Here is a 24,537-nt window from a genome sequence, read left to right on the forward strand (position 1 = left end):
GATACTTACCTTATTACAACTTTTGATATCTGTATCCGCTAAATCGACTGATTTTCGAACACCTTTGGTTATCTAAAACTTGCCTCTCTGGGACTTAGTGAGAACAACAAGAAATGATCTATAAAATGTCTTTGAAACATTGTATTTCGTGCGTTGTATCAGTTTGATTAAAATTGATGGTCAATTTTTAGAAATAAAATAAGTAAGACAAAAGTACAATAACAATAAGGCATTTAGTTGGTCTTTAACTATTTCCGTAGTTTAAATAACAATTAAAATTATCAACGCCACATATACATGGGACACAAGAAAAGAAAAAAAAGTATAAACAAGTATATTGGAACAATCACTGCAGTATACCTACCTACAAAAAGTATGGAGTAATATTTCGGTTTGGAATAATTCGGTCAGAGTCAGGCACGGCGCTAAATATCTTAGGTTCGATTTTTTCGGCTGTGGTGCACTCCAGAATACTGGCAACGTTGCCGCAGCGGTAACAGTAATTTGGGGCTGACCATACTGTTACTAACTTGTCGTCAAACATGTACTTATAACCTGGAATAACTGACAACATTGAAACACTACGATTTGAATGACGTGCAAAATATACCTTCATGTACCAGCTGATGGGCTCGACAAATTAAACTAAGTGCGTTAATATGAATAAAATCGTGGGTCACTTTGGCACCGAATAAGTAACCCGCGCCTCTAGGACTAGTGGACCTACAATACATTTTTGGAAATATAATTTTGAGTTGTTGAACAAGTAAAACGTCAATAGTATACCAAGTGTCCACTTCGTCAGGATCGGACCATACTAAATCACAGAAAGCTCCTTTATGAGGAATCTCTTGGTTTCGTTCCAGTTTTCTTATTTGATCAAGAGTTTTAATATCCGGACTTAATCCACCGTGAACACACAGAATTTTCTCATCAATAATCTAAAATATTTACAGCAAGTTGTATTTAATGATTTTTGATTTGACAAATATTGTTATAATGATGCAGTCTATGAAAAGACAATCAGAAGTAAAAGTGAATATTGTTTCTGATTGCTGATGTGAATTGCATTTAATTTGCCATTTTAAACAAAGTTTTTACTTTCATTCAATGATTTATGTTCATATCTAATTCTAAAAAGATAATTTCCTGTGCAAACAGACAGTCTACCATGTTGTTAGGGAAAGAAATACTTCTTCTCTTGACAGTAGGTGTCTTAAAAAGCCTTCTTCTTAACTTGATTCAAATATAGTGTAATCATTACTATTTAAAAAATACATCTTAGAAACATCACACCTTTTTAAAGGTGGAATTACTTTACTGAAGTACTACTCACAGAAATATTGTGCTAGTAGCACATCTGCATTTTTGTAAAATTGCTGATAATACCAACAGAAGATTATAAGCCACTTTCAGAGTACTACAGTACTGGAAATGCTGTTGATTGAAAGACACTAGATTTTTAAAAAGGTAGGCTGTAGTGCTGTGATTCCTTGAGACTGTCCATCAATTCAACCAAACTATGATAGATTGTCAATTATGTTGATTAATCAATTGACCCTAATATAGTGTTGTTGTCCCATGTACTTAATTTACTTTTTGATGTGATTCAATCATCACTTACTACACCAAATTTATTAACTCTATTTATAAGCCCAAAACAAGCATAATAAGTGACAAAATAAACATTTACCTACACAATAAGCATAATCAGTACAAATGTAAAAAAATCAAGAAAAAAATGATAAATTTTATGAATTTATTCTCATGAAGCTGACTGTTGAACTTGGGCTTTACCTACATCTTATAATAAGACACATTTTTTTTCATGAACAGTAGGGTTTTAGAATTTAGACAAATTTAACTACAATATCTTCTTATTTTCCAATAAGTACACCTTAAAAATATATAGAAAGTGGTAATTACAATACTTTCTCAACCCCTTCAAATTGTGTGAACAATAACTTAACTTAACAAAAAATAATAATTTTATTTTTGAAATTTCATTCATTTTTATATCTTTTCAAATATCTCTCAAAATACTTCAAAAAAACTTCTTCAAATGGTTTTCAAAAACAGCTTTATAACAATGAATAATATAGTTCAAAAACATACTTACAGCAGCTACAGTTAAAAGATCAAATACTCCACAACAATACTTCCAGGCATTTACATTCCCATATTTGGTCATACACTCATCATAAAATCCATAAACTTGAGTAATTTGCCTACTTTCATGGTTACCTCTCAGTAAAGTGATTTTGTTTGGGTATTTAGCTTTCAAAGTTAACAGACGAGTGAAGGACTCTAAACTGTAATAACCCCTATCAACAAAATCACCAAGGAACACATAATTGGTGTCTGGAACTTGACCACCTTTCCTAAACAGTTCTTCCAAGTCATAAAACTAAAATAATTTAATTGTATAGTACTGTATTGTTGCAATGTAGTTTGGGGTGACTTACCTGTCCATGAATGTCTCCACACACAGTTACAGGAGTGGAAACGGGTTGAACGTTGGACTCTTCCAGTAAAATACTACAGACAATGTCGCACAATTTTTTTAAATCGTTTTCAGGCAGGTATTTGCAATCTTTACATATTTCAATCCAGTTATCTAGCTCTTGGGACATCTTGTTTTTTTACCTGGTCACTTTGTAGTAAAATTTTTCATTTAACAGTTATTGTTAGTGGGTTTTGTTAATTATCACTTATTTGTTGATAGTTTTTTTATTTTTGTTAAAATTTCTTCAACAAATATCATCAATAAACAAATTGTTAAATGAGTCATATGTCAAATTAATTGACGTCTACTGTCAGTCAAATTTCATATACCTACTCGCTGTTCATATACTTACTTTAGTTATGTTAAATCACAATTTACCGTTTTAGGAAATTGATTCCCGTTTCCCCGACACTTTTATCTGGGTTTTAAGGACAACTTAAGCTAAGTTGAGATTTGAATGTAACAAATTATGTGCAAAATATCACATTCTAATTAATACTTGTCTAAAGTTGTCCTTAAACAGAACTTAGCCCCATTTGCACTATCGTACTTAGCCAAGCTTAAGTTTGGTTCAGACTGTGTAAAATACAGTTGAAAAAGGTCACAGTCTGGACCATGCTTAACTTAAGCTGGGCTTGAAGTTTGACGGTGCAAATTTGCTGTTAGTGAAGGTAGGGGAAACGGACATAATACTTACAAATAGTATTTAGATTGAAATAAAAATTAAGTAGAGGGAATTAATTAAACTTCAAAACGAATCAAATAAATAATGCAAATAACCCTTGTGAACCAAATCTACAGATAAGAAGAGAGAGACTAGAGTGTATTATTACCACCCTAACCTCATTTAAGGACAAAATGTCAACAAAAAAATGAACTTGAACCAAAGTTAAATTATTAATGATTTGTGTAATTTTGATTACGCAAGCGAGAATCTGATAACAACTTTTTTAGTATATAATTTACGTATAAATAGTTTAACATAATCGTTAGTGTTTTATAAAAGTGAAACTGAAAGTACAAAAATGTCTCTAATTTACAGCAGAACAATTTCAGTGGTTGACAAGTTTGTGCCCCAAAAACTACAGCCTCTTTGGCAACATCCAGCTGGTAAGTCACATCACTGACTACAATCCACTAAGTTACATGATTGATTTGCAGGTCCAAAAACTATTTTCTTCTGGGCACCAGCATTCAAATGGGTACATCCTGTACCAATTGACTTTCACCTTGAAACATACTAAATGATTTGTTTGTAGGGACTTGTTATGGCTGGTATAGCAGATTTAACCAGACCTGCTGAAAAAATTAGTCCTGCCCAAACTGTGGCTTTGGCTGCCACTGGAGTAATTTGGTCTCGCTACTCTTTGGTGATAATACCAAAGAATTACAGTTTGTTTAGTGTCAATGTGTTTGTTGCTTTTACCCAACTGTATCAGTTGTATCGAGCAGTTAAGTATGTGTTGTAATTTGTACTGTGATTCAAGTGAATTTAATTATCATTGTTTTTAGCTATCAAATGAACAAAGACAAGAAAATTGAAGCTTAATTCTACCTGGATACAAACCTGTAACATTGTGGATAAGTTTGCATTATCATTCAGATCTGTGATGTAAATATTGTATGTAAAATGGGGGATGTGAATGCACAATATATATTTTGTTTTATTTTGTCTTCATTAATTTATGGACTAATATATTAAAGTGGTTATAGGATGTTCAATATATACACGTAACGGACGCTTAAGCGCTACCTTGCTTTAGTATTTCAATTCTTAAAATAAAATTGGAAATATCAAAGTTTTCTGATTTGCATTTAATTAGGTTTTAATTGTAAAAGTAAATAGTTCAGCATTTGAACATTTCAAACTAAGAAAAACGTTATAAACTAATTGTCCGTGTTTTTAGAATAGGATCACTTTACACTACCAATAATTGAGATTTTGACAAATGACAGCATAACATAACCAAACACAAAATCCTCCAGAGTGAGGTTAGATTTTTACTTTATTTACTTTTTGTTTTAAATAGAATTTTTAACTAAAAACTAAATATTTAGGACTTTAGCATTTAATAGTCATCAGGCAAATGGCTCTTCAAAAGTCCGGGCTAAAAGATCTTCCAAAAAATGCTGTCGTTCTGACCGAAAATGAAGCTTTAAAGCATCAAATGGAGGTGGTGAAGAACTGGAAGCCAGGTTCAGAAGTGTAAGTGTTTAGCTGTTTTTTATATTTTATAAAAACCCTTAATCTGCATCTAAACAGTCATAAAAGTATGTAGCACTAAGGGCATTACCTAAATCCAAAATTTTATTGATCACAGACTCAATTTTAAACTCAACAGGTTTTTAATTTGTTTGGGAATTCTTCTTTAGGTGCAAAGTAAACAGTTGTATTTATACTTATAGCTAAGGGTTAATTGCAGACATACAAAGTTTGTCTTATGTGAGATAAAGGAAAAAGGTTTTACTAAATTGGTTCCATTTGCAATTAAGTACTTTCAGGTTGACAATGTATTTCATATAAAGAAATATGCATTTTTTAATTAAAATTTACAGTAAGTCCTCTGGGGAAAAATTCAAGAGACTGAAAATATTCTTTTGGTCAATTTTTACTACAAAACATTTTTTCCTTCCTAAGCCCTACTTAATTTACTAGTTTCCACAGTCTTATTTAGACACAAATTAACCTATAATCAGTTAGGAAACTTTACCACAATTTTTGCAGATTTGCCCTAAAATATGGTCCATACTTTCTGGGGGCAGCTGCTTTATTAACTGGTGCCTACTTAAACAACTACTATCGCATGAAATTCTTTCTAGAACGCTACGGCCGCGTGTCCAGTTATCTACCAATCAGCTTAGTACCATGTTTTGGTGCCATTGTTTTTCATTCAGAAGTAAGTTTTACCTTTTATTGAAATGGTGCCAAAACTGTATTTTTTGGCTTAGCTCTTGTTGCATATTCTGGTTATAACAATTTGTTAAAACGTGCGAAAATTTGCCTTTACACCCATCTGTCTGTTTCAGTTTGTTACAAGACGAATTGCATTAATGAAATTTGATGAATGTCCTGTGTGTCTGGAATTAAGAGCGGCAGCATTGCAAGCCGCCTTTGGGATTGTCTTTCCGGCAATCCTTGCCCCTATCGGCAGTGCTGCTGTAAGTCTGCTTCTCATTGTAACCTTTTAAGATCTTGAGAGTATTCTATTTCAGCTGGCTATAAGGTTTCGCACCTACGACGTCCCTCTACCGTCAGACGGTGTAAAAGAAGTGGTTAGCATGTTTCAGAAAGTGTCCAGGAAAATTAGGCCTACAATGTTCTACATGCTTCTGGGACAAGCCTTTTTAGGATCGGTGGTTACCTACTTTGAAGCTAGTAATTTGATAAATATTAGTAAAAAATATATTGCACAACTATCTTCTGAGAGCGAGTTTACGAACGATTAGTGTTGGTTTTGAGAGTTAGATGGATTTTTTAGTGTTTGCGTGTGTAGGATAGTTTAAATTATTATTCAAAACTTTATAATATAAGCTTGTTGTTGACTTAAATGAATGATTTAGTTCTGTGTTGAAGAAAAACTTTAGAATGGTTAGCAAAAACTTGTACCCACCCTTGCTTAAATCTTTAGATAATCAGGGAAAACAAACAAGGTTCCACCAAATAAAGTTTATTACTCGCAAACATGTTATTCCTAACAAATAATAGTTTCGTAATTCGTCCCTAAATCAAACAATGAGAGCAGCTGGAAACTACGCTTCCAGTGTAGCTGCGCATTACTCAGATTTTAATTATTCACTTGGAAGACCTGATTAATCCAAAGTCCCAATCTGTATTTAAACCCATTCTACAAAAAATAAATATTATAAACAACAATACTGCCTTACAATAATAGCATTTGTATCACATCGTCTGGAGAGAATTGTGTTTATAGAAACTGGAACAAACTTTGTTTGAGATGACTTGAAATATTCTTTTATAACACCTGTTCGCTTTTATCTGAAGAATGATGGCCTTTCATATGACGTATAATTCCAATTTTTTGCTTGAAACTCTTTCCGCAAACATAGCAATCGTAAAATTTCTCCTCCGTGTGCCTACGTGAATGACTAGTCAAGTGATCCTTTCTCAAAAACGTCTTTCCACATTCTTTACACTTGTAAGGCTTTTCAGAGCTGTGAATGCGTGAATGTTTAACTAGGTACTGTTTTGCTACAAAAGACTTTCCACATTCCTGACATACGAAAGGTTTCTTATCCGTATGTGTTTTCAGATGCCCTCTTAGACTACCTGATTGTCTAAACCATTTTCTACATATCTTGCATTCGTAAGGTTTTTCGCCGGTATGAATCCGCAAATGCTCGGTTAAATTATGTTTATGCGAAAAGGATTTTCCACAATATTGACAAACAAACCGTTGCTCCTTAGTGTGACTAAGTGAATGACTGACCAAGTGTTGGTTCCTCGAAAATGTCTTTCCACATTCAGGGCATTCAAACTTTTTATCATTTGTGTGAAGTTTGGAATGTCTTTGTAGATCATTTTTGCGTTCAAAACGTTTTAAACACTGTATACATTCGTAAGGTTTTTCACCAGTGTGTGCACTTATATGACGTTGCCAGTCTCCTTTACGCCGTAAACTCGTTCCGCATATATTACATCTGTAAGGCTTTTCATCTGAATGACTTATAGAATGTTTTGTTAGAAGTTTTTCTGTTTTGAAGCATTTTTTGCATACCACGCAACCGTACGACTGCTTTTTGATATGAGTTTCAACCGTTTGAGAAGTATCTGCAGGAAAGACTTGATTAGTCAACACCATTTCACTACAAACTGTTTGATGACGTTGAAATTTATCGAAATCGTGAAACTGAAAAAAACACACAGCACATTTGTATTGCGGTCCCGCTTCGTCGTTCATGTTCACGTGAATGAAAATTGATAATTTCGTATCGAAATGTCGTGAACAACGTTGGCAGAAATATCGGCAGCCCTTTTGGTGTTCATGCAATTTTACTTCTTGTAACGTATATAACGGTATGCGGCATGTCAAACATTTGTAGTTAGCATTTGGCCAGTCCCTAAAAAAATATTTATATTGTAATTTAATGATATTATGTCAATATACAAAAAAAGTGGAAGGTTAATGAAACAATCGTTTTGTAAGAAAGTCGTTTATTAAATTCAAGTCATCACAAGACCTGAGTTACTAGATTCCCAGCTTGTATCTCCTATAACATCCTGCAAAATTGAGATGTATTGACCTTCCTAGTGAAACAACTCTTTCTAGTCAATCAATTTTTAATTCTAGTTTCACCAATGAAAAGCTATTTAGGTCCATACTTACTAGAGATGTGATCTCTTATATGACTGACAAGGTGATTGCTCTTACAGAAACGCATTCCACATTCAGAGCATTCGTAAAAAAGTTCTCTAGTGCGAATTGTTGAATGTATATTTAGACACAATTGGTCTCAAAATCTCCGCACTGTTTATATTTAAACGGTTTTGCGGAGGGATAAAGTTGCAAATAACCGAGTTTTTTCAATTTGAATGAATGAGTTTCATAGTGTATGATTGCCTGTTCTTTAACAGCAAAGGATTGCCCACATACCCGGCATTCAAAAGGTATGATGGTATGGATCGATATGAATCCATAAATGATGTATATGGATCGATCCATAAATGACAAAACCAGTGATCTTTTTTTAAAAACATGGTTCCGCATTCTTTGCATTCGTACGGTTTTACATCATCGTGTATTTGTGTGTGGCGTTCTAACTCTACTCTCTGACATGTTTCGCATTTGAAAAGTTTGATTTGAACCAAAGCTGTTCCTTCTTTAGACGTTCCTCTGCTTCCATTTTAATGCGGTGAAATTCTAAATCATCAAAGTATTCTGGGTTATGCTTCACGTGACTTAAAATAGCGAATTTGGTATCGAAGTGCTGCAAATAACAATCGCAAACGTATCAACAACTGTCCTGGTCCACGTGCAATTTCACATCCTGTTTAGTGTAAAAGACTACACAGCTTTTGTTCTCTCCTGCTTGTCTTCAGCTTATTCCAGTTTACAAACCTGAAAATATATATTTGGTAACGCTTAGAAATAATAGGGTTATCTGGGAAATTCGTACTTTCTCATAACACAACTTCATTTAAAAAACCCATAAACTGAATGAAGTTTTACCGTTTCAGAAATATATTTTACTTTATTATTTGAGGGCGCCTGGAGATAAAAATGCCCTTTACGTTGCCGGCATGAGAACTGTCATGTGTTTTAAGTTGCTAATTTCTTTAGTTAATTCTGAGAACTGATTGAGGCACACATTGAAACGGAAAGTAGCCACGTTAAAAAACTTCTCCCATCCTCCTCATTCCAAGTTCCTGATCTGAAACTTCAAATCACTTGGAAAATCTGGTTTGGTTTCCTGTGATATATTACTCACCAAAGATTCCAATTCTTTTTCGGTTATCAAGGAAAAAAACAAACAGCATTATTTGCAATTTAAACTTTTAGTACATCACTTATTATTTGTGAACATGCATAATATTTGGGGTTTGTGGAGGATAAGAAAAAGCACAAGCCATGACAAACATCTTATAATATACTGACTCAACATCACAATAAATAGTTTACAAATGAATTTTTAAGTGAGAATTATAATTGCTTCGTTGTCCGAAACGTTTATCACACTTTGGACACTGGTAGGGTTTTTCTCCCGTGTGAATGCGCGAGTGAATCTTCAAAATCTTTCGACTAGCATAAGATTTTCCGCATTCCGTACATTCGTATGGTTTTTCACCGGTGTGAATCCGCAAATGCTCTTTTAAAACAAACTTGTACTCAAAAGACTTCCCGCACTCGTCACATTTGAGTTTTGGTCGTTGGACAGTGTGGTTCCGCAAGTGATTGCTCAGTCTATCCTGATTTGGAAAACAATTTCCGCACTCGTTGCATTTAAAACTATTTTTAGGAGCATGACTGTATACATGGTCTACGAGTCTCGATTCTTGTGTAAAACATTTTCCACAGTCGTGGCACTGATACCGAGTTGCACCCTCTTTAATTACGTCATGTATTCTTCCCAAATGTGCATTTAGACTTCCTTTGTGTAAAAATCTTTGGTCGCAAATAGCGCATTTGTAGGGTTTCTCAGACTTCTTCTCCACAATTGTAATATCACTAATAATTTTAATTTTAGGCTGATCACTAGTTTGCTCCTCGTCATCTGACTCAACCACCACAACATCATCGAATTCCGAATCAGTGTCGTGGTAAATCTTCAGATGTTCCACCAATTCATTGAGATCATCTGTTTCAAAACAACAATCCTCACATTTGCTGGCAAGTTCTGGTTCATCATTCATGTTGTGTTGGATAATGTGAACAATGATAGCAAATTTAGTGTCTAGTTGCAGAAGACAGCGATCACAGAAGTACCGGCAACTGTCTTTATGTTGATGGTTCTTCACTTCGTCTAGATCGCAGAAATAACTTTGGCATGTTTCACAGCAGTAGTTTTTTGGTTTCGGTTTTTTATTAGTTCTGAGAATAAGCGCATTACACATATTTGACCTGGAAAAACGTGAAAGTTAATGAAGTTTCAAACAGAGAAGAAACACAAACATCCATCTATGGCTAACATTCACTTAAATCACTCACTAATTGAGTCATTTACACACACATATTTTTTTAAGGTTCAAGACATCAAGTTTCCTTTTAGTATGGTTAATGACTATATCTGCAGTACTGAAATCAGACACTTCTTTGTAACTTGATGTATATTTTCGTTAAGGTGTTTGTAAAAATGTATTTGCTTGCAGTATTAACGTGGCCTTCACTATAAGAAAACACGCAATATCTTTAGATATTTAAATGTACTCAAATCAAAGTACCTAATGAGAGTTTTTTGTTATAAAAAAAGTTATTAATGGGCTGTGTATGGGACAACTGAGTAAAGTCTCAAATCATGATTTATTTGTTCGACCAGCCTGGCTTTAGTATATGTAGGGTAATTTTATCTGGCATTAGAACAGAAGAATTACACTTCAAAGAAAGTAAAAAAAAACAGTTTATGTTCACACAATAGTAGTTTTATTATATTTTTTCTAGGAGGAACTCCAGACTTTTATTTTGCAACATGAATATTAAAAAAATATGTACTTTTTGCACTTGATGCATAAATTACTATTTGCACACACAAAATTGTATGCAAAATAGATACTTCTCGCACGCCAGTAGAAAATAAAGTTTTTTTTTTAAGTGTTTCAACATTATACATTTGAACTCCATAATCAGAACAGATAACTATTGCCATAGTATTGCAAATGAATGCTCCAGAGAAAGTTGAAGCATTACTTTGTAAGTGACATGTGAAAATGTGCCAAAACCAGTTTGTATAAAATCTTGTGACCAACAGTCAAATGATGTCACATCTTTGGACACCTACACATGTCCCTTATAAGGTTTATCTCCATCTTTGTCCATTGTTCCAAACATGGATTTGAAATATTTCTCTCTTATAATGGAATTCCTATGTATAATTTTGAAATTTTGGTACCTGTATAATAGAATAATATTACACTATATTTTACTCTTAAACTAAAATCAGCAGTTAGGAACTCTGAATATCATTTTATGTTCTCTTATCAGTAATCTCAGTTTTGAGGTTTATCAAAAGTTAGTCCATTTTTTTTATAAACTTGGTTAATGTTACCAATCATTTTAAAAGGATACACAATACTTTCCGGATTTCCTTCTTTTCCTGAGGACTAACGTTGTCTCTTATTTGGGTCTCCTAAACTCCAAATAATTCCCACTTTTTGTCTTCCTCTTCATAGTTTCAAGGGCTTATTTCACCACACTATTAATTGTTTTTAATATAGAGCAATGTAATTACAAATGTTTGTTTTAAAAAGTAATCGAAAAAACTACAAACATAAGAAAAATTACTATAAACAAAAACCTTAAGTTCACTACTTACCTAGATACATTTTGGGGTTATGTTGTGATAACTGATTTTCTTCTCTCAACTGTCAGGACTATTCTGTCTGCGTGTTGATTTGGTATGTAAGCAGATGTAAGTGCGATGAGGATCTCAGAAAGTAGTTTTGTCGATATACTGGGTGTAGTACGATAAAATAAAAGAAAATTTCTGGTCTGGATTAATTTTTTGGAATTTCTGGTTAGAAATTGGTCGGAGATTGCCCCTGCCAACAGGCCTAGTGCCTGAAGGCAATTGCAATGTGTTAACTCCTCTAGAAGAACCCTGAGAGCAAAAACAGCTTAATACAATCTTGCGGAGGATGAAATTTCCTACAACTTTCATTATTTACACTTTTTTGTAGCTCCTCAAATAACGGAACTACCTTCAGTCGAATTGGAGTTAGTTTATAAAAAGGACCTTGTCACTTCTTGCCTTATTAACCGCTTAAGGAGGCTCCTGAGAGCAAAAACAGCTTAATACAATCTTGTAGAGAATGACATTTCCTACCACTTTCATTACTTACACTTTTTTGTAGCTCCTCGCTGCGAACTAACATCTTCCAATGACAGTCATTGTGACGGTAGATTTACTCTCGACAGCTCCACTATTGTCAGATCACTTAGATTTAGGAAATGTGGTCACCTTGTAGTGTTACATAAGAAAAAAGTGACTAACGTCAACTACTTCGAAATCAAAAATTTAGTCAAAAAACGACTACGCTAAAAATCTACCTAAAAATCCTATAAAGTGAAAGTATACAACTACAGGTGAAGTAAATCCAAAACCGACCATAGGAAAACCGTGTAACTGACAGAGAAACGTAGATAATTGCATGCGTGGGACAAAGACAAAAAACGAAAAAAATACCAAGTAGGCCATATTTTCAGTACGCTGTTGCCAGAATCCAATACCGTCGACAAAATTAATTCGACGGTCGACGGTATTGGATTTTGGCAACAGCGTACTGAAAATATGGCCTACTTGGTATTTTTTACATTTTCTGACTTTGTCCCACGCATGCAGTTATCTACGTTTCTCTGTCACTTACACAGTTTTCCTATGGTCGGTTTTGGATTTACCACACCTGTATATGAAAATCTATCAGGAGCATACCTACAGGGGAGGTCAAAACAATACGATTTGTTCATATAAAATGTTTTCCTAAAGTCACTCCTAAGGGAGATATCGAGCCCCAACGAACTGCCTTCCAATTAACGTTTTTAGCCGTAATTTTGTCATATAGTATGGGACACCCTGTATAGGTAGTTTTTAATATATTCGCATATAAAAAAAATCAATATTTATTGTCAATTCGAATCGAATCATGATCGAAAAGGCTGATTAAAACAAAACGCGAGTCTCGCAATGTTTTAATCATTAGAAACAAAAAAATAATACAAACAAAAAGTGTTAACGTAAATTATAATATATACGCCCCAAAATGTAATAATATAATGATAATAATTAACTAAATACATAACGAGTTACACAATATATAGCGCTATATACCGAGGCTCAATAAACATATACTTTTGTTAAACATCCCCCATATTACAACTTATGAAAATAATATTCAAAAACCCAATAACATATAAAATATTCTTGATGTGTGATGTCACGCCAAAATTATTACAACCCGCCCCACCTAGGTGACATCATTTCGAGCTTAATTCAGGACTTAATATGCTACACATACAAACAGTAATGAGACAATTTCGCGAATGATTCCATGTTTCGTTATTTTTTTACTTAATCGGGCCTCCCTGAGGTTTTAAAGTTAATATTATTTAAAAAACAAAATTCAACCCTCAATGAGCGTTTGTCTCTGGTAATGAGATCAACGATTTATGGAATTATATATGTTTTGAATTTAGCTTAACTCGGCTACTTTTAAGTCTCTCGAGGCTTATTATTATTAAGCGATGGCAGTGACGATTTTAAGTAAAATGCTACATTTATCCTTATGCCGATAAATAATACCAGAGAATTAAAAAATAAAGACTTTAATGTTCAATAGCCCCCATGATTCTAGTTTGGACATTATGTTGGAAACGTTTTTCTTAAATTCTTAATAATTGAGTCACAAATTATTCAAGACCAAACAGTTCTCCACGCACATTTTGATTGTAGTACTACTTTGTTGTCGTTTGGTCTAAAATAATATGTGATAGAGTGACAAAACTCCTGTGTGCGTATTTACCGCCTGTTTAGTCCATTACAAGCTAAAAAACTGTTAAAGTCACGACCACAAAAAACACGTTTTCCATTCAATTTCAGGTGAGTTTTGTACATAAGCATCCTAAGTTTCACTGTACGTCCTAGCAAGCTGTAAAAAGCTGGGTAAAAACGACTACTAGGTAAAATTCTCTTGATTTTTTCAATATATAACATCTATCACGACAAACATTCTTAAACTCTTATTTTGTCATTTTTTTACTTTTTCAATAAAAGTGCAACAATCCCTTTAGAATACGCTGATGATCCAATTAGTGACAGAGCCACACAGGTTGCTGTATACTAAATATTTAGTTCATAATAATTCGTCTTAAAACTAGGAAAATATGGTGAAACAACGACTTATAACAATTAAAGGTACACATTTTGAAAACCCTTAACACAGTAAGTATATTGAAACTATTCAAGTTGTATTTTAAGGACTTGACCTCTGTGTGTTTGATTTACAACACAGTACTATCCAATAAATGTTTGTTGTCAGACAATAGTTGCATTATATTGAGACAAAAACTATTACCAAGTTTGTTCAATAGAGTGGTTTGTGATATCGTAGAAACCTGGAAAAACTCTATTTTATTCAGTTTGCCAAGTTGTAAGGGAGCACGGTTGTAAATCAGACTGATCGGTTTTGGATCTTCTACATTCAAAGTTATGCCTCTTTCACAATGAACGTTAACCTAATACGAAACACGTAAACATAATAGTATATTATAAACCTAGGGACTAAAGTGGTTCTTTTAATCCCGCGGCGAAAGGTTAAATGAGGGATTAAAAGTGCGCTTTTAATCCCTAAAGTGCATAATAGCTATTTATGTAACCAGTTACGAAAAGATCGATTTTGTGTAACGAATGAATGTTTGTAGGGCGAGCGCAGCGAGGTCCTACAATTTGAATGAGTTACACAATAAGACATTTTCGAAACGTGTTGCATACATAATTTTTTCTAATTTTGACCAAAAAGCGGTAAAAACTATCTTTTAAAGTGATTTAACACAAATATTCACTTTCATAGCACCTTGTATAAACAGTGACGACATGTTATGATGGATGTCGCCCATATGTTTCTACGGAAATGCATAAAAACAGGGAGTGATGAAATGAACTTTTCATAACTAGTTACATAAAGTGATACTTTATGTAACTAGTTACATAAAGTAAAACGTTTTGTCACTCTAATCAGTTTTGAAAAGTATCACTTTATATGCCATAATTAGAAAAAATATGTAAACCTCCTCGTTTACAGTAAAATGCCACTTTGATTTCATAGATTCAGACTAATCATAACGTTGCAAAAAAGTAACTTTAACTTCATGTTTAGCTTCATTGTGAAAGACGCTTAAAAAGCGTAAGAAGAGTATAAAATCCATTAAATACAACATAAGAGCGAAAACACTGTAAATACATAAAATTCTTCCCTAGTTAAACTGGAAAAATATTTTCATGTGGCTTAACGGGATGGAGAAGTGGGGTTACACAAGAAATGAGCTCCTCAACGGGCATGCGGAGCAAAAGTTTAAAACATTTATTCTTCCCGTGCCGTGTGCAGCACCCTGTTTTTTGTTGGTAGAACTATGAAATGACGTATCACAGATGGCGCTTTAGCACTGCTGTTCAGTAATTTGCGCATTATAGGCACGTAAACTAATTAAGTGTTTTTAATTGTCAAGCCTGTGTCTGATGGGCCTGATTAAAATTCCAACCTTTACATTAGATTCTGTTGTATTCAGGCTGGTTGTTATGTTGAAAACTAACCGAGAAAGGATAACGTTTAGGTATGAGCAATATATACCTATAGCGGTTACAATTCAGGTTTAGTTCTTAACATGTAGACAAAAAGGAAAATGATATCTCAATGAAGCGTTGATTGCCGTAAATGTCACAAATAATCCAAAATCCAAACATTTAGTTTTGTAAATGGTGAGGTTTTGTTTTTTGTTTATCAATCCCAATCCTCTAGAGATAGGCTATAGGGCTTGATAACCAAAGAACAAAATCTTCATTCCAGTATAGGCAAGTGGATGCCAGAAATGATAGTTGTTGTGCTTTCTAAGTCAATTTTGAAGTAATTTTTGGCGAATCTTTTGGGCTTTTAAATTATCTTGAAACTCCAAAATTTGAATAGAAAGTCAATTTTCAATTAATTCATACACTTTTAGCCTTGAAAATTGACTTTGAACTCCAAAACTTGATTGGAAACAAATTTTTCAAGTAATTCAGGCACTTTTGGACTTTTAAATTATCTTAAAACGTCAAAATTTGACGGAAAACTCAATTTCCAAGTAATTCAGACACTTTTGGACTTTAAAATTGTCTTGAAACTCCAAAACTTGACTGGAAAGTAAATTTTTAAGTAATTTCGTAAATGACTTAAAGCTCCAAAATTTGACGAGAAAGTCAGTGCTCAAGTAATTTAGACACTTTTGGCCTTGAAACTCCAAATTTTTGCCTGGAAACTAAATTTCCAAGAATTTCAGGCACTTTTGGGCTTTTAAATTATCTTGAAACTCAAAAATTTGCTGGGAAATCAATTTTCAAGTATTTCAGGCACTTTTAGGTTTGAAAATTGCCTTGATACTCCAAAATTTAACTGGAAGTCAACTTTCAAGTAATTCTCACATTTTTGGACTTTAAAATTGTCTTGAAACTTTAAAATTTGTCTACAAAGTCAGTGTTCAAGGGATTCAGCCACTTTAGGACTTTAAAATTGTCTTAAATCTCCAAAATTTGACTGGAAAATTAATTTTCAAGTAACTCAAACACTGTAGGGTTTGAAAATTGAACTAAAACTCTAAAATTTGACTGGAAAGTTAATTTTCAAGTAACTCACAATTTTGGTGTCTTTAAAATTGTCTTGAAACTCCAAGGTTTGACTGGAAAGTCAACTTTCAAGTAACTCAGAAACTTTTGGACTTTAAAATTGCCTTAAAACTTCTTTGACTAGAAAACGAATTTTCAAAGTAATTCCGACACTTTTGGGATTGAAAATCACTTGAAACTCCAAAATTAGACTGAAAACTCAATTTCCAAGTAATTCAGATACTTTAAAATTGTCTTGAAAATCTAAAATTTGAACTGTTGCATGCAATCCATTATATTAAACTGTGAAATAGCTTTTTTCATATAATCACTACTTTGTGGTCTAATGATTTGTTGTATGTATGGCGAAAATCAAACCAAAATAGGACGACGTATTATAGCAAAGACAAATGTGACAAATACCTTTAATGATGCCAACATTGATCCGACTTTTGTTTGATTTTTTGTATACCAGTATAAAAATTTCAAATTGTACATGAAATTCCCACGATAAGACGATATAACTAACGCTATTCAACGTTCTAGACAAAGATGGAACTCATAGCTTTCTAACTCATAAAGTTGAGTACAGATGTCACCAGATGTTGCACAACAACTATCATTTCTGGCATCCAGTTGACTATACTGGAATGAAGGTTTTGTTCTTTTGTTATCAAGCCCTATTGCCTCTCTGATGAGCCGTAATACGGCGAAACTGGTCAGAGGATTGGGACTGATAAACAAAAAACAAAACCTCCCCATTTTCCATCAATCAGATCGGTATTTTCCGAATGATGCGGCATTAATGGTGCTGTTATTTCTAACTCATAGAGTTGAGTACAGATGTCACCAGATGTTGCACAACAACTATAATGTAAATTTGAGCGGACACTAACCATGCATGTCTCGCAGGAAAGATCACTAAATAATGAACTTGTCTAAAAATGGTGGGCCGCTATAACTTTGAACAATAACATAACCGCATAAGGCACCGCATGGGTCACTTGTGTTTAGGAAAAATGGAGCCGCCGTCGCCGGTGGCGCCCTCGTAGGGCGGAAAATCGATGCGCGTCTGACAGGCGCCGCTGGCGCCACCCGTGATATACTGGTCGTGCCACCAGATCGGGGCGGGTAGAACGTATTGGTGCGCCACCGTCGACCCGAACGGTGACATGGGCGGCTGCACGACGACGAACGTTGGCGGTGGGGGCGGCATCGCGTGGAGGTAAGAAGGCGGTTGCTGCTGAAATTCCAGAACACTACACTGCTTTTTAGATTGCCTAGTCTATGTCTTGATTGTTTGTTTCAGATAATAAATATGAGAAAGACGCGTATTTTTAAAGTCAACATTCAACATTAAGTTGTGATGAATGACGTCAGAGAATGGTTTTGTTGAAGTAGTGTTGAGATTGTGTTGGAACTGTTAAGCTGGTTGGCAACATTTTTTTTGTTGACTTAAAAAACGGGATTTTGTGATCGATGACACTACTGACAGAACTGACATTTAAAGAACCTTTGCTGAGTATTTTACGCCTTTTCTATTTTCCTTAATCAACAAACAATAACAAATGCCGGAAAGGCTAATACATAACCTCAAATAAGCTTACATTGTCATTGGTCAAAATTGACTTCCAACATGAAATCAACAAATCCATCAGCTCTGAGGCTTGGTGGAAAGTTGAGGCTATGTTGTTTTCATCACAGATTTATGTTGACTTAAAAGACAGTGACAGTTGGATCCACCATTAATTCATCAGCACTTTAAGAACACTTTTTATAAAATTGTGATGCTTGTGTTGGCAACAATACCTAAACTGTTGACTTTAAAAAGTTATTGAGTTAGCAATGGCCGCTTTTGAATCTTGAATGTAATACCTTCAAGATTCAAAAGCTATAAATGTAAAACAGAACTTAACCTAAGATGTCCTTAAACATATTGATGTACTAGATGGTAATTGGACTTGTTAATTACATTAAATCAATTTTTGCCTAAAGGGTTCTAGGTATTATTCTAGGCAAAACTGCAAATACATTATTGTCATACCATAATGAATATTACTAATCAAAGGTTAGTATCTTCATCCCGATCACAAATTTTGACGGCAAATTTAAACTGAACTCGTATAAAAAAATAAAGTAGTACTTACATGAGAGTAGGGAGTTGTTTGTACCGGTGGAGGCGCGACCTGTGGAGGTGGGCGCCCCCAAGCTAGCTGCTAGCACCGCTGGCTATTCCAAAAGTTCATATAATCGTTATAGCTAACGGTGATTTTTTCACTCTGATAGCGGGTGAGCTTGATTGCGCGACGGACCTCACTCGATATAGGAGACTTGTAGCCGCCTTTCCGAAGCAGCGAGTCGATCGTTTGTAATTGGTCCCACCCTGTATAAAATTGCAAAATTAGATCAATAAAAATTGATTTTTTCTTTATTTCTGTGGTTAATTATATCTCCAGATTTGAGTAGTCATCATAATATAGCCACCATAATTTTTAGAATACAAGATTTGGTTCTGTTTTACAAAACACAACAGTTACTGATGTCAGTATATTTTTGATCACTATATTCATCATGATAATAGTATATTAGGTAATTAGAGCTGTAAAAACTCATAAAATTACACACCCTTTTTCCATATCGTGCGTAAAATGCCTTAGAGCACGTGTGACGTACTATACTTTACCTACGATCAAGTGTAAGTCCTGGCTTTCGCAACTCATATAATTTAGAATATTTTGTTTTCATAAAAAAATATATTTTTAATATATTAACATCATATTTGTATTAGTCATAAGAATTATGGCACTGAAAAAAAAAAATAATGAAAAAAAAAATTTCACAAAAACATGTTATTTAATTGTTAGAGTTGTTTTTTATTGCTTGTTGAGACTTAGGCAAGTGTTACATCATAAATAGTTCTAGAGTTCTATTCCTGAATGTGCTAAATGTTTTTTTTTTATGTGCTAAAAGCCAATTCTGATGATTCCTTTTTCGAATACGTTTTTTGAAGAAAATTTGATATTAAACGAAACGGGATTTAGACACTTTTAAAATTTAAGTTATCTTCTTCAATATTAACAATTAATAAACCACTGTAACGTAGTTTTCATTAAATAATTACATAAATTAAAATATTTTGACGTATGATTGTCAATTTGAAATGTAAACAAAAATATACATGGCTGAACGAAAATCTGTAGTGAGCCGAGGTGGTCTCCATAGTAACGCCGCTGTTTGTAATACAAACATTCAAAACAGTTTGTGAAAAATTCCGCGATTTAAAATGTCACGCTTTGGAAATTCTAATATTGTGGAAATTGATCAAGAAATTGAAAACTGTACTCCCAGGACTACAAAGAGGACACATATATCCATTTGGAATCAGTTTAGTGCCTTTTATGAAGAAAAAGGGTATGTTTTAAATGAAACAACTTCAGTTGAAAACCTTGCAAACATTTTGAAAGACTATGCGTTTAATATGAAAAAAGTTAATGGAACAGATTATAAAGGAGTTATCAAAACAATGTGGAATATAACGGCCAAGCAGTTACAACAGCTTTAATTTGACAATTATAACATAGTATTTGATCCCTTTAAAGACGTAATGTTTCGACAAGCGAAAATTATTACAAAAAGATCCTACTAAAAAAACGCAAAGTTCTAAAGCTTTCACCCCAACTGAATACTAATCCATTATTCAATTGTTTGATGAAGATACCCCGGCTGGTTTACAAAAGAAGTTCTATCAAATTGCTGCTGTAGAACTGGCATGGCGAGGCGGAGAAGCTGTTAATTGCTTAGTTGACTATTTTCAAACTGAATTGGACAACAAAGGCATTGCAACAGGTAAAGAATTTAAATCAATACAATAATAAGCAAACTGTAAAGTATTTTTTGGCTCTTAGGAAGAATTGAATACAATCCAGTTTTTTCGAAAACAAATCAAGGTGGAGCTAAAAAACTGGCCGAAATACTATAAATAAAAACATCTGTCAGACTTTTTAATAAACTAATCGCTAAGAGAACAAGCGCCATAACTACAAATAGATTGTTTCTAAGTTGCAACCGATTTTGGACCAAGAACAGCAACAAACCATGGTACAAAAATAGTCCTTTAGGTAGAAATGAAATTTCAAAGTGGACAAAAAATGCAGCCAAAAAAGTTGGTTTAGACACAAAAAGAATAAAAATTTCAAATCACTCTAATCGAGCAACTGCAGTAAGCAATCTTTCTTTCCACGGTGTTGAAGAACAAGAATTAATAAAGATAACGGGTCACTCTAATGCAAGTTCTATAAAACAATATTTGCAGCTAAATCCCGACCATCATTTAAATATTATTGAGAAAATGAGAAACATTCATTCTGAACAGATTCTTGTCAGCAGTAGTACTCTAGCTCCCTCAGCCACAACAACTATAACTTCAAATTCAGCAGCTGCAACCACCTTAAGCAATGAAAATCTACCACCACGTGAAGTGAAGCAAGAAAGTAAACCTCTACATACTCTGTAATTTATCAAAATTGCAATTTCTTTACTAATTGTTTAAACTGCCTGCTTAAATGTTAATGTAAAAAAATCAACATTTAATATTATTATTAGGTTTGTGATGTTTAGTTTAATTAGTAGTTTTGTGTGGTTAAGTACTCGTAGTAGGTGTTCTTTTGTTAATAAAGCAAACGTTGAAAAATGTGTGTTTTCAGAAAATAATCTTGACCTCGGCGTTCACGTTTTACCACGTAAAATGTGCATTGGTAGGTTTTTTGCAAAATTTTTCTTTTAGGCAAATGGTTTCGACTAAATAATTCGACGATAAAATCCTGAGACCAGCAGGATAAAAACCTGCGGTCTCAGGATTTTATCGTCAAATTATTTAGTCTCAATCATTTTCCAAGCAAAATTTTGCCAAAAATCACCTATGCACAGTTTACCCGATAAAACTTGAACGTCTCGGGATATAACCTATGATCATCTTACTCTTAAAGAAATGTTTGAACAAAAACAAACTGAACAAAAATAAGGCTAAAAATTCTGTAAATTTAAAAACAATACCTTGTTCGGAAGCGACTTCTGGCAAGTAAGTAGCAGTCCGCTTGTTGCCTTTCTCGTTAACAAATTCGATCCGTATGCCATGGACGCCCACCTCCCAGTCGAGATAATCGTCTCCATCCTCAAAATGTCTTAAAATGGACACAGATACACTGAGTCTCGAAAACTCGTCCCTGGTGATGGGACTGAAACGCGAGTCTTTAAACGCACTGGTAATGGCGTACTCTCGCAGTCCAGTGTGCAGGTTCATTGCGTTGAATGTTCCGATGCACCCGCGCAAACGTTTGTCCTTTCCGATTTTCCAAGTAACAAATAATGGACTGTAAATAAAACGTTTCAGCTGAGACTTTTGACATTAATAGATTCGATAATAACAACTTTTAAAATGTTACTGAAAACCTTTAGAAAGTTTTCAGTTTGACACCAAAGTACTTTGTTTGTAATAAACTACACAACAACCTAATTTTCTTGTGTGCAATAAGTAGTTGATCTTTTGACAGTAGTTATAGGGTTTACTTAAAAAAATTAATTTTCTGAAAAACTTCTTGTCATGCAAAAGTTATTGTTTCTCATAGAGACCCCTTTTACTCTAATTTCCTAGTGTTCTATGCAGTTCCTATGCATACAAAATGATTATTATACTGTTATTATGGGGTTTACCAAAAACGGTATCAAAACTAGTATATTGAATTAATACAGTTATTAGGATTCATAATAAGTAAGTTTTTCCACACAATAACTGGACTTAATTAATAAGAAACAAGATTTTTCTGATTCAACAACAAAAACAAGATTTTTGATTATCTTAGTAATGACCAGTAAATTTAATATACAGGTGTGGTAAATCCAAAACCGACCATAGGAAAACCGTGTAACTGACAGAGAAACGTAGATAATTGCATGCGTGGGACAAAGACAGAAAACAAAAAAAATACAAAGTAGGCCATATTTTCAGTACGCTGTTGCCAAAATCCAATACCGTCGACAAAATGTATTGGATTGGTATTACTACCTAACCTAACCTAACCTATTTAAACACTGAGTATAAACTATGTATAATACATGAGTGTATTATACTTCCCATCTCTGAAGTTAAATGTCAATCTAGTGTTGTACCATGCTAGTTTTAGAGTTTAAACTCAAGATTAAAGATAAACAAAACTTATGAAAGTGACCAGAAATGAGGAAAATAAACTGACAGTTATAGTCACCTTTATACCTCTAGTGAAATCTAATCTGTCAATATACAGTTTAATCCTCAGAGAACAGCCAACCGACACTTTTAAGCGGAGCTCTCATAACCGCGCTTTGCATTTGACATCACTTATTTCTTATTGGTAGAAGCAAAATTTGATAATGACAGCGGGCAAGAAGCTGAGAATGTTCAACTACTTGCGTCTGTTTCTAGTGTTTTGAATGGCAAAACTGAAAAAAATTAATGACCACACTAAATATGGCAGTCACAGCATAGATGAGGTAGGTTCCCTATGTATATTCATATAAAATATAGGTTAATATCTCAAATTCCAAAGGTGAAGAATACACTTCTGCAAAACATGCTGAATTAGTTAAATACCTATTTAAAACTGTAACAGTTAAAAAAATAAACAACAAAACATTAACAAATTGTGACAAATGACAGTTCAAAATATCCTGTTTAGAGACAATACAACTACTGTGAACAGGACAAAAAGTTTTGCCAGATCTGTCAGGTGCAAAATTACTGTTGACCAATAAGAAATAAGTGACTGCACTTAGATGTCAAACTGAAGTATGTATTACCCTTTTAATTTTAGTTAAAACTCTAGTTTGAATATAAACAGAAGTTGACCATGTTTCACTGTTTATGTTTTGAAGTAAATCTGACCACATATGGACTATTAAGTCTTGAAAGTAATTGTACTCTCTGTATTTCTTCCTCATTCTCTTGTTCCAATGACTGGAAAGAGAAACAAAGATATTTTCAAAACTTTTTAATCAAGCAAACACAACTTTAAACAGACAGTTGGGTTTATTAATAATTACAAGGATTTTCTGAGAGCAATGTGTTCAATTTATGATGACAACACTGACAGCAATGATATCTAAGAATAAGTTGGATATGATTACATTGAATATAGAATTTAAATGGGTTTTCAACCAAAGCCATATAATTAGCTGATGACCTCAAAGTAGTCACCATCTGACATTGAAGCTAGCACAAACAAAAGAACAAAGGAGTGTTAAAAGTTCATGCTTGGCACATGTTGACCTGCAGCCTTTAGCTGCAGGGTCAATATGCTGGTATAAATAATTAATCATCTACTTATATGGTACCCGGACGATAAACCAATACTTACTATGCATCATTACTGATTGCGGGGGTTTTAGGAGGCGCCAAATTATACAAATGGCAATAAAGCACGTCGAAACAAAAGAAACACATTTCGGGCAGCGCCACCGTGCCCATGGTGCCGTTACACATGACTAAGCTGGTCGGGGCTGGGGTGGTACCATTACAGATTGGAACCGAAGAGTTATTGGTCAGTTTCTGTTTTTTGGTACCACAACAACCCGCAGCCATTTTTCCCCGAACCAACACAACCAAACACAGAAAAGCAAACAGCTGACCTGACGGACGACGGCAAGGTGGCTATCAAAAACAAATGACGACTGTGACAGTCACGACAGATGTTGTTAGTGACGTCATGTTATTAGAGGTCAGTTTAGGAATCATGTTGCATTTATGCAGCGCCACCTATAGACAAATCATAAAAAATAGTTTTAATAACCGCCCTGGTAAACCTTTCTGTATGTAAAGAATTGTTCCTAGTAAAAGGTAAAATCTATTCTCATAATGTATTTAAATTAGTTACTAGGATAATGTAGAAAATACAATGTAAACAAATATAGGTAAATCTGGTTGCCTACAATTAAAGCTGGATTTCTTGTCTGTAGATAAAGAATTGTCATTCACCATCGGT

General features: G+C 33.9%; 5 protein-coding genes across 8 annotated transcripts; 2 read left to right on the forward strand and 3 right to left on the reverse strand.

Moving 5' to 3' along the window:
• Nucleotides 1-320: 320 nt before the first annotated feature.
• Nucleotides 321-2,784, reverse strand: PpV (Protein phosphatase V). Its single transcript, XM_081995696.1, has 5 exons — nt 2,466-2,784; nt 2,120-2,407; nt 787-941; nt 611-723; nt 321-555 (listed from the first exon to the last, which is right to left on the reverse strand). Exons 1-5 carry the CDS (start codon nt 2,631-2,633, stop codon nt 365-367), a joined length of 915 nt encoding a protein of 304 aa, XP_081851822.1. The 5' UTR covers nt 2,634-2,784; the 3' UTR covers nt 321-364.
• A 583-nt stretch (nt 2,785-3,367) lies between these two features.
• On the forward strand, nt 3,368-4,173 carry LOC145740264 (mitochondrial pyruvate carrier 2-like). The gene is made up of 4 exons (XM_081995705.1): nt 3,368-3,616; nt 3,668-3,708; nt 3,766-3,962; nt 4,019-4,173. The coding sequence occupies exons 1-4, from the start codon at nt 3,532-3,534 to the stop codon at nt 4,053-4,055; spliced, it is 360 nt and encodes a 119-aa protein (XP_081851831.1). The 5' UTR covers nt 3,368-3,531; the 3' UTR covers nt 4,056-4,173.
• Nucleotides 4,174-4,463: 290 nt separating this feature from the next.
• Nucleotides 4,464-6,055, forward strand: LOC145740262 (transmembrane protein 126). Its single transcript, XM_081995703.1, has 4 exons — nt 4,464-4,712; nt 5,232-5,403; nt 5,534-5,665; nt 5,720-6,055. The coding sequence occupies exons 1-4, from the start codon at nt 4,594-4,596 to the stop codon at nt 5,951-5,953; spliced, it is 657 nt and encodes a 218-aa protein (XP_081851829.1). The 5' UTR covers nt 4,464-4,593; the 3' UTR covers nt 5,954-6,055.
• A 103-nt stretch (nt 6,056-6,158) lies between these two features.
• On the reverse strand, nt 6,159-11,485 carry LOC145726197 (uncharacterized). The gene is made up of 2 exons (XM_081975226.1): nt 9,145-11,485; nt 6,159-7,621 (listed from the first exon to the last, which is right to left on the reverse strand). The coding sequence occupies exons 1-2, from the start codon at nt 10,074-10,076 to the stop codon at nt 6,481-6,483; spliced, it is 2,073 nt and encodes a 690-aa protein (XP_081831352.1). The 5' UTR covers nt 10,077-11,485; the 3' UTR covers nt 6,159-6,480.
• A 1,365-nt stretch (nt 11,486-12,850) lies between these two features.
• On the reverse strand, nt 12,851-24,210 carry LOC145725222 (AMMECR1-like protein). Of its 4 annotated transcripts, XM_081973895.1 has the most exons (5): nt 23,914-24,210; nt 21,578-21,894; nt 18,673-18,908; nt 16,719-17,768; nt 12,851-16,650 (listed from the first exon to the last, which is right to left on the reverse strand). In XM_081973895.1, the coding sequence occupies exons 1-3, from the start codon at nt 24,135-24,137 to the stop codon at nt 18,742-18,744; spliced, it is 708 nt and encodes a 235-aa protein (XP_081830021.1). In that variant the 5' UTR covers nt 24,138-24,210; the 3' UTR covers nt 12,851-16,650; nt 16,719-17,768; nt 18,673-18,741. The 4 variants fall into 4 exon arrangements, with proteins under 4 accessions (XP_081830021.1, XP_081830028.1, XP_081830005.1 ...); XM_081973902.1 differs by having other exon boundaries at nt 12,851-17,765; XM_081973879.1 differs by having other exon boundaries at nt 12,851-17,768.
• Nucleotides 24,211-24,537: the final 327 nt, after the last annotated feature.

The sequence above is a fragment of the Ips typographus genome, linkage group LG1 (assembly GCF_016097725.1).
Source record: "Ips typographus isolate SLU linkage group LG1, UJ_Ityp_2.0, whole genome shotgun sequence".
Classification (NCBI taxonomy): domain Eukaryota; kingdom Metazoa; phylum Arthropoda; class Insecta; order Coleoptera; family Curculionidae; genus Ips; species Ips typographus.

Bases quoted from the DNA above. Each gene is read 5' to 3' on its own strand.
- PpV (XM_081995696.1), bottom strand. From the start codon at position 2,633: ATGTCCCAAGAGCTAGATAACTGGATTGAAATATGTAAAGATTGCAAA. The intron at 2,408-2,465 runs GTAAGTCACCCC...AAATTATTTTAG, and splicing joins GTGGAGACATTCATGGACAG to TTTTATGACTTGGAAGAACT. The intron at 942-2,119 runs GTAAGTATGTTT...TAAATATTTTAG, and splicing joins ATCTTTTAACTGTAGCTGCT to ATTATTGATGAGAAAATTCT.
- LOC145740264 (XM_081995705.1), top strand. From the start codon at position 3,532: ATGTCTCTAATTTACAGCAGAACAATTTCAGTGGTTGACAAGTTTGTG. The intron at 3,617-3,667 runs GTAAGTCACATC...ATTGATTTGCAG, and splicing joins TCTTTGGCAACATCCAGCTG to GTCCAAAAACTATTTTCTTC. The intron at 3,963-4,018 runs GTATGTGTTGTA...CATTGTTTTTAG, and splicing joins CAGTTGTATCGAGCAGTTAA to CTATCAAATGAACAAAGACA.
- LOC145740262 (XM_081995703.1), top strand. From the start codon at position 4,594: ATGGCTCTTCAAAAGTCCGGGCTAAAAGATCTTCCAAAAAATGCTGTC. The intron at 4,713-5,231 runs GTAAGTGTTTAG...CAATTTTTGCAG, and splicing joins TGGAAGCCAGGTTCAGAAGT to ATTTGCCCTAAAATATGGTC. The intron at 5,666-5,719 runs GTAAGTCTGCTT...ATTCTATTTCAG, and splicing joins CCCCTATCGGCAGTGCTGCT to CTGGCTATAAGGTTTCGCAC.
- LOC145726197 (XM_081975226.1), bottom strand. From the start codon at position 10,076: ATGTGTAATGCGCTTATTCTCAGAACTAATAAAAAACCGAAACCAAAA. The intron at 7,622-9,144 runs GTAAACTATTTA...TGTATATTGACA, and splicing joins TCTCACTTAAAAATTCATTT to TAATATCATTAAATTACAAT.
- LOC145725222 (XM_081973902.1), bottom strand. From the start codon at position 24,137: ATGGCTGCGGGTTGTTGTGGTACCAAAAAACAGAAACTGACCAATAAC. The intron at 21,895-23,913 runs GTAAGTATTGGT...TTTTATTTACAG, and splicing joins GCAATCAGTAATGATGCATA to TCCATTATTTGTTACTTGGA. The intron at 18,909-21,577 runs GTATTGTTTTTA...AATTTTATACAG, and splicing joins AGAAGTCGCTTCCGAACAAG to GGTGGGACCAATTACAAACG.